A 9067-nucleotide genomic window follows, 5' to 3' on the forward strand; every position below is an offset into this window, starting at 1 on the left:
GAAGGCCACCTGCACATGTGTGTGTGAGGAGGAGGAAGACCCGGCAGTTCTCTCTGTCCATGTTCCCCGAGGAGTCGATGAAGCAGAGCTCCCCACTGTGCTTGTTGGTGTGAAGGCGTTTCATCAGTGGGGAGCATATCGCGATGAGAGGAGCTCCAGCAGAGGAAGTGGTCATCCTGGCACACACTTCTCCACACTTGGTGTTGTACTCCACCACCTGTCGTTCCAGAGCTTCCAGCATAGAAGGGCCTTGCTGTGCACCATACTCTCCCCTGCACACCTTTTGGAAGAGTCTGAACAAAATAAATTTAGCCAATAAAGTTATAATATGCATGCTGTATACCGTTTCAAACTATACATCCCACTCCACTGCTCATATGTGTTCAAATGTGTGACACATACACAACCATCATCAACATAGTATTATACAGTCTCAACCCCAATCATGTGAGGGGTCTTTTGACAATACATACATAATAACTACAATATGATCTTAAAAAAAAGGTGCACCTTTGGACAAACTGGAGGTCTGGGCAGATCTCTCTGTTCGCTGAGGCATGGACATATCTCACGCCATACTGCATTTGCAGGTCGTGCTTCAACACACAAAGTGCTGATGTGGGAGAGTGGCCGATTTCAAAAAGCCTCGTCAGGCTCTCAATTGATGCCTTCCCCACATCTCTGTGCCCAAGGGCCTCGGCCACAAACAGGTTGTGGTTGTGGGTGTTCTTTACCCTGACTTCCAATGGGAAGTCAGGCATGTGTCTGTCCTTGCAGCTGTTGACAGAATCATATCAACATTATGTTAAGTTTGAGCCAGTGAATGAGGGAATCAGTGGATTGGTGAGGTAACAAGGAGGATGTGGATGAGTTGAAATACTTGGCGTCAACTATCCAAAGTAATGGAGAGCGTAAAATAGAGGTGAAGAAGATAGTGCAAGCTGGGTGGAGTGGGTGGAGAAGTGTCTTAAGAATGATTTGTGACAGAATGCTACCAGAATTCTACCACCAATAGTGAAAAGGAAAGTTTACACGTGGTGGCATTGTCTGACAAATAACTAAACAAGAGGCAGAGCTTGGTTTTGGACATGGCAGATAGGAGACAAGCTGGTAGGGGTAAGGATGCTGGAGATAGAGCTGAAGGAAAAGGCGGAGGCCTAAAAGAAGGTATATGGTGTGGTGAGGGTGGACATGCAGATGGTTGGAGTGAGAGAAGCTGATACAGGACAGTTTAAAATGGAAAAAAATACTCTGCTAACGAGGATGTTAAGTTTAAGCCAAGGATGAATATAACAACATGATTATCAGCGTACAGTAGACCTGCATACATCTCTCAACTCACCGGCTAATCCGCCGCCTTAGAGGCTGGCACTGTTTCAGGGTGAGAGACATTGTGGCTGGACAGCATGTGTTTTTAGATGAAGGTCTCGAATTGGCTGTCATAAACCTCACATCAACATGGTGCTGACACTTGTAGTCCACCTAAACAAAACATTATATTCACTATATAAACGTAAAGTGGAAGGAGTTGAGAACCTATGTGAATGCCATCCGCCTGATACGTGACTGTTTGGAGCAGGCACAAGATATTTGAACTGTTACCCTGAAAAGAACGCGCTTTGCCAGACATGGAATGGTTCTTTGGACCCTCCATGTTACCCCGGAGTGTTTTGCTGCCTTCACCCACTCCCTTGCCTCGTCCTCTGTCCTGACCTGGACTCTAATTTGTGCCTCAAATGAAGCATGATCCCCTGGTGATGGCAGGTCCATGTATTTGCACACATGGTATGTGTGATCAGTGGGTAGCCAACTCTGCAGATGGAAGCCACAGAGGAAGAAAATACAATTAGTATGGACGGATATACATTGGGACTTTGACCTCATAACCTTATCCTACAATCAGAGGCGCCCCGTCCATAGAGGCAACCAAGGCAATTGCTTGGGGCCACCAAACAAAAAGGGCCTTTTTGTCAAACTGTTTTTGAAAAAAACTTTTTTTTTTCTTTTTTTTTTTGCATTCAGCGTTCAGTCGCTCTGAGTCTGCTCGCGCTGCGCTGCGCTCGCGCTGCGCATACATTCATCCAAGGACAGTTTTAGTTTGACAAGCTAAACAAACAATATGAGGGTAGTTAAGAGTTTAACTACTTTTCATTGTGAAATAGTTGGTTTGGTAAAGTATTCCCTGCAATTACGGCGTTATTATATGATCTATAACACCACGGACATCCATCCACTAGTGGCAATATCCACGCCGCTGCCCCAAAACCCCCCTAGTGGGGCCCCGCCCCCTTCTAGTTTGAAATTGACTTCTAGCCCCGCCCCCTTCTCCTCACAGCTGTCAGCAGCCATCATGAAGCAGTCGCACATTTCAGAAGACAATGAAAAACGACACCAGGATAGTGGTAAGTGGATATAATTATGATAAATAAATACACCACGATTAAATACCTAACTAGCAAACGTTTGTATTGTAGTTTTTTGATAGCTGGCTAGTCTCGCGGTGCCAGCCGTTTCCACTTCCAATGATCCAGCCAAGTTAGCTCACTGGAGTTTAGCTAGCTAACGTTAGCTAGCATGTAACATTTTTAAAGTTAACTATTTATTTGTTACGTATTTAGTTGACAGCTGGGTACAAAATACAAATAGTTAATACATCATGTAGCCTATATTAAAGCCTTTAAAAAAAGGCTAGCTAATGTGACAGTGTAGTATGTTAGCTTAGCTTCACATTGCAAGCCATGCAGTTCGTTTTTATCACATTCTTGCCATGTAATGTGTTTTCCATTTTGGCCTTAGGAGCATTGTTGAAATTTTTGAAGCCTGGGGGGGGGACCTTTTTGATTGATTGATTGAAAACTTTATTAGAAGATTTGCAGAAGTAGGTACATTAAAGTACATATTACATACAAGGTCAACTAACAGGATAAAAACCCAAGAAAGCCACTGGCTTATTTCAATTGGGGTCCTTGATTCTCAATTCAACCTTACATTTGGAAACCTACTCCCACTCTGAGTAAGTAGACTATCTAGTAAGCTGGACTTCTGATAAGTTGATACCTGTCTTGTTATTAGTAATAGAGTAAATAACTGTCTGTTTTAAGGCTATCTAGTTAAAATTGGACTACTGATTAGGGATGGGACGATTATCGTGTTTATCGTTAATCGCGATAAAAACACCCGCGATAACTTTATCGTGGAGAATTTTAATTAGTTGAATAATCGTCATAATCGTTTATTTATTTATTTTTATTTATTTTTTATTATTATTATGTTTAAATGACTGGACTTTTTAAATAGGCACTACATTTTATAAACACTGCTTTGTCTGACTGGTGGTCCCCAGCTGATGACCCAGTTAGGCCCACATAGGTGTTCAGTGAGGTGTCACAGCACACCTGTTCTAAAGGCACTGTTGGAGGTGCGTCAGGCAGCAATGCCCAGCAGGAGTACCATCACCTGTATCATGATTTGATCTGTCTGTTTTTATTGTATGTATTAATGTATGTGACCTATGTGTGTTTTTGTTGTTGTTGTTAATATTTTTATTGAGTTTCACAGAGACATGTACACAACAGGACATAACAACAACAACTAGTATCCGTGGGGGAGGTTATTGTCCCATTAATAGTAGAAAACTAGTTTTGCACTTTGTTATGCAGTACATTGTCCATAAACAATAACAGAAAATGTTCTTTCTCTTTTCTTTTTTTTTAACAAACAAAAAACAAAGACAAACAAAACAAAACAAAAACAAAAAAACAGGGGGGGAGGAGGCCATGTCACATATCAGAAATAAACAGAAAAGAAAATGACAACAAATGCCATAATATATGGGGGGATCACCCCCATCGGAGACAGCATCCATGTCTTACAGTCCTAAACACAGCGGCAGCACAACACCAGCACAGTAAATAATATTGTGACCCATACATTGTAGATCTGTTACACATTAGTCTTGTGTACTTTCTTGAGTGTAATCCATCAAACCTTTCATTACAATGGCAGCCAGTCTGGTACCAATATAATCTAAGAACGGAGACCAAATCTTATAGAATGTCTTTATCTTACACTTATGTCAGATATTCCATAGGAATCATATCAAAAATTACCTTGTGCCATCCAGCTATTGTAGGCGGTTTGCAGTCTATCCATTTCAGCAATATATTTTTCCTTGCACAAAAAGTGAGGATACACAGAAGTCTTTTGGAATGCATACTTTTAAGTTGTTTGTCTGGCAACCCAAACAATAGACACATGGGGTCCTTATCCAATGTAACATCTAGAATTAGATGAATTTTATCCACTATACCTTTCCAGTAATCATCTATATATCTACAAGTCCAAACACAATGAACAAAGCTCCCAACCTCGGTAATACACTTTGTACACATTTCCGATTTGTTATGATCCATTTTATGTCTAAGTTGGGGAGTAATCTGCAAACGTTGTAGTAGTCTAAATTGCGTTTCCTTCGTCCTATTACAGATTGAGATGTCGTTTGCCGATTGCCATATTAGTGACCAAGTTGCTGCATCAGTATTAATGTTCAGGTCATTATTCCAGTCTTTGGGCGTAAATGCAGGTTTGCCTTTATCATGTTTCGAAAGTGCTCTATACCCAAGCCCCAGAATGCCTCTCGTCTTTCAATTTAATTAATAATAATTTTGCCATTTAGCAGACGCCTTTATCCAAAGCGACTTACAATTACGAATTACAGGGACATTCCCCCTGGAGTAACTGAGGGCTAAGTGCCTTACTCAAGGGCACACTAGTAGTGGTGTGGTTTCAGGCGGGATTTGAACTCACAACCTTCCGATCACAAGTCCAACTAGCCAACAGTAATGACAGCAGTAAGAAGCTAACCTATCCCCCCCCCTAGCCAACAGTAATGACAGCAGTAAGAAGCTAACCTATCCCCCCCCCCCTAGCCAACAGTAATGACAGCAGTAAGAAGCTAACCTATCCCCCCCCCCCCCCCCCTAGCCAACAGTAATGACAGCAGTAAGAAGCTAACCTATCCCCCCCCCCTAGCCAACAGTAATGACAGCAGTAAGAAGCTAACCTATCCCCCCCCCCCCCCCTAGCCAACGGTAATGACAGCAGTAAGAAGCTGAGGGTGGAGGACAGGATGGAGAGCCCTCCCTCCCGGGTGCTGCACATCAGGAAGCTGCCCAGCGAGGTCTCAGAGACGGAGGTCATCGCTCTGGGTCTGCCCTTCGGAAAGGTCACCAACATCCTCAGGCTCAAGGGCAAGAACCAGGTGAGAGGCCAGGGGGGAGGGGAGGGGAGGGAGGAGGCCAGGTGAGAGGGAGGGGAGGCCAGGGAGAACCAGGTGGGAGGGGAGGGGAGGGAGGAGGCCAGGTGAGAGGGAGGGGAGGGTGGAGGCCAGGTGAGAGGGAGGGGAGGGGAGGGAGGAGGCCAGGTGAGAGGGGAGGGAGGCCAGGGAGAACCAGGTGGGAGGGGAGGGGAGGGAGGAGGCCAGGTGAGAGGGAGGGGAGGGTGGGGGCCAGGTGAGAGGGAGGGGAGGGGAGGGAGGAGGCCAGGTGAGAGGGAGGGGAGGGAGGAGGCCAGGTGAGAGGGAGGGGAGGGGAGGGAGGAGGCCAGGTAAGGGGGAGGGGAGGGAGGAGGCCAGGTGAGGGGGAGGGGAGGGGAGGGAGGAGGCCAGGTGAGGGGGAGGGGAGGGAGGAGGCCAGGGGGGAGGGGAGGGAGGAGGCCAGGGAGAACCAGGTGAGAGGCCCGGGGAGGGAAGAAGTGGTTGTCATGGAGACGTCCTCAAGTAGAAGGTGTGGTTGTCATGGAGACGTGTGTCCCTCCCCCAGGCGTTCCTGGAGCTGCAGACAGAGGAGGCGGCCGTTACCATGGTGAACTACTACACCGCTGTGACCCCGCAGGTCAGGAACGTCCCTGTCTTCATCCAGTTCTCCAACCACAAGGAGCTGAAGACAGACAGCGCCCTGAACCAGGTGAGACAGACAGGTAGAGAGACAGACAGCGCCCTGAACCAGGTGAGACAGACAGGTAGAGAGACAGACAGCGCCCTGAACCAGGTGAGACAGACAGGTAGAGAGACAGATAGATAGACAGACAGGTAGAGAGACAGACCCCTGAACCAGGTGAGACAGACAGGTAGAGAGACAGACAGCGCTCTGAACCAGGTGAGACAGACAGGTAGAGAGACAGACAGCGCTCTGAACCAGGTGAGACAGACAGGTAGAGAGACAGACAGCGCCCTGAACCAGGTGAGACAGACAGGTAGAGAGACAGACAGCGCCCTGAACCAGGTGAGACAGACAGGTAGAGAGACAGACAGATAGATAGACAGACAGACAGGTAGAGAGACAGACAGCGCCCTGAACCAGGTGAGACAGACAGGTAGAGAGACAGATAGATAGACAGACAGGTAGAGAGACAGACAGCGCCCTGAACCAGGTGAGACAGACAGGTAGAGAGACAGACAGCGCTCTGAACCAGGTGAGACAGACAGGTAGAGAGACAGATAGACAGACAGACAGGTAGAGAGACAGACAGCGCTCTGAACCAGGTGAGACAGACAGGTAGAGAGACAGACAGCGCTCTGAACCAGGTGAGACAGACAGGTAGAGAGACAGACAGATAGATAGACAGACAGACAGGTAGAGAGACAGACAGCGCCCTGAACCAGGTGAGACAGACAGGTAGAGAGACAGATAGATAGACAGACAGGTAGAGAGACAGACAGCCCCCTGAACCAGGTGAGACAGACAGGTAGAGAGACAGACAGTGCTCTGAACCAGGTGAGACAGACAGGTAGAGAGACAGACAGCGCTCTGAACCAGGTGAGACAGACAGGTAGAGAGACAGACAGCGCCCTGAACCAGGTGAGACAGACAGGTAGAGAGACAGACAGATAGATAGACAGACAGACAGGTAGAGAGACAGACAGCGCCCTGAACCAGGTGAGACAGACAGGTAGAGAGACAGATAGATAGACAGACAGGTAGAGAGACAGACAGCGCCCTGAACCAGGTGAGACAGACAGGTAGAGAGACAGATAGATAGACAGACAGGTAGAGAGACAGACAGCGCCCTGAACCAGGTGAGACAGACAGGTAGAGAGACAGACAGCGCTCTGAACCAGGTGAGACAGACAGGTAGAGAGACAGATAGATAGACAGACAGGTAGAGAGACAGACAGCGCCCTGAACCAGGTGAGACAGACAGGTAGAGAGACAGATAGATAGACAGACAGGTAGAGAGACAGACAGCGCCCTCAGGGCTCTACGCTAACCTTTTTCACTAGGAGCACATGTGCTCCTAAATGAAAAATTTTAGGGGCACACAAAGAAATTTAGGAGCACAGTGAACATTTTTATAATAACACATTTTTATTAGTGATTTAGCAATTTTTTCACCAAAATCACACATTGGCCCATGCCTACAGCCCTACTAGACGCAGAGGATATCAGTTGTCCATATGCTTTTGTATGTTGGCCGTCTGGCACGCTTAGAGGTCAGCCAGCGGTCCACGGCAGGAGTGGGATCGAAGTCCTCGACAGAAGGCCCCTCCAGGCTGATCCTCATCAGGTCTTCGGTGGTGGAGACTCCAAGCCTGCTTCTTGTTGAATTCTTAATGCGGTTCTGCGCAGAGAAGCCTCGCTCACACTGGGCGGCTGAAATGGGCAGCACCAGCATAAGCTGCACCAACTCCAGTATGTTCTAGGGAAAATATGATATCTTTCAATTTCATTTAACTCTTACCATTAACTTATTAAAACCAACAACAGATGGTTGGTTGGTAGCTTCGCTGACAGGTTCGCTGACAGGTTCTCTCTCATGAGGTCAGCAATTTGACCGATCATCTCAGCACATCTTACATCATTGTCGTATGTGGGATTAATGTCAATTACGTTTTTTTTGTGGAGACGGATAAGTGGCCCAAATTTGACGAACGGTTCTTCTTCTTTTGCAATGAAGTATGCAATGTTAATCTTTATTTTCAGCTGCCTCCTCTTCTCCTCCTCGGACAGCAGCACTTGTCTCCTCAAGGCTGCTGTCACCGTTCCCGATGGTTTGTCCTGTCTCAACAGGTACAGATCTCTGCACTTGATATGCCGCTTCGAGATGTTATGTTTCGTTACGCTATCCCTTTTCAGATGCGGGTTTCCTGATAGGAACGTCGACTTGCCAGCCTGTTTCTGCCCTCTACAATATTTGCAGAACATGACGTTGTCTTTAAACTCTAGCCATGGGAAGATTTCCAGCCACCTCGGATTAAATCTATATGTTTTCCCTCCGCCGGCTGCAATGGACGCTGGGGTGTCATCTTCGCTAGTAACGTTAGGCCTACTAACGTTGTTCTCAGCCTCACTGTCGCTACTAGCCGTCTCATCCCCATCTCTCTCGTTAGTTGAACCAGCTTGCGAATTACTTGGACCCTCACCGGATTCCTCTTTTTCTTTGTTTCTTTGACTCGCAAAATACAAATGAATGGGCTTCATTTTCTTCATTTTGAGTCAAACTTTCGATAGCGCAGCCGTGTTCTTCTCAGGGAAAGTTCACACCACACGTTATCACAGAGAGCTGTACTGTGGTTGGCGGAATCGGATTGTGGCTTGTGGAATGTGGGACTTGTAGTTTAAAAAAAATATATATTGTAGTGTAGTGACCGCTCGTTAGCGAGCAAAGTATTCAGAATTCACGGCGTGTGTTGACTCAATCACCCAGGCTGCTTAGCGGGTGATATGACGGGATATAAGTGGGACAGAGATGAATGAATGTTGTTGTTGTCAGTACGCATGCAGAGAGTGAGAATAAAGCGCACATGATTGTTTTTCTACCGGCAAAGCGACTACATCGTCCAGTTATTGCCGTCAATAGTGGGCTGAAATCTTTCACTCGTGAATTATTTTCCCGGTTCGCGCAGATTTATTTTTAGAATAAAATAAAATAATAATAAAATAAAAAAAATCTGTACTCGCACAGTGTGCTCGTGAATTTATTTCTCTAGTCGCACAGATTTATTTTTAGTCGCAATTGCGAGTGAAATGGTCGCACTGTAGAGCCCTGGCCCTGAACCAGGTGAGACAGA

At 46.5% G+C, this 9067-nt stretch overlaps 1 protein-coding gene across 1 annotated transcript in view; it reads left to right on the top strand.

Annotated features, from left to right (window-relative positions):
- The first annotated feature begins 5089 nt into the window (after positions 1-5089).
- Positions 5090-9067, top strand: part of LOC308163731 (polypyrimidine tract-binding protein 2-like) — a 23977-nt gene continuing 19999 nt past the window's right edge. The window contains exons 1-2 of the mRNA XM_080537919.1: positions 5090-5260; positions 5820-5963. Coding sequence (XP_080394045.1) covers positions 5129-5260; positions 5820-5963 — 276 coding nt within the window. The 5' untranslated portion in view covers positions 5090-5128. The remainder of the gene's footprint in view (positions 5261-5819; positions 5964-9067) is intronic.

Source organism: Nansenia antarctica, assembly GCF_963989245.1.
Source record: "Nansenia antarctica genome assembly, chromosome: 8".
In the NCBI taxonomy this organism is placed as follows: Eukaryota; Metazoa; Chordata; class Actinopteri; order Argentiniformes; family Microstomatidae; genus Nansenia; species Nansenia antarctica.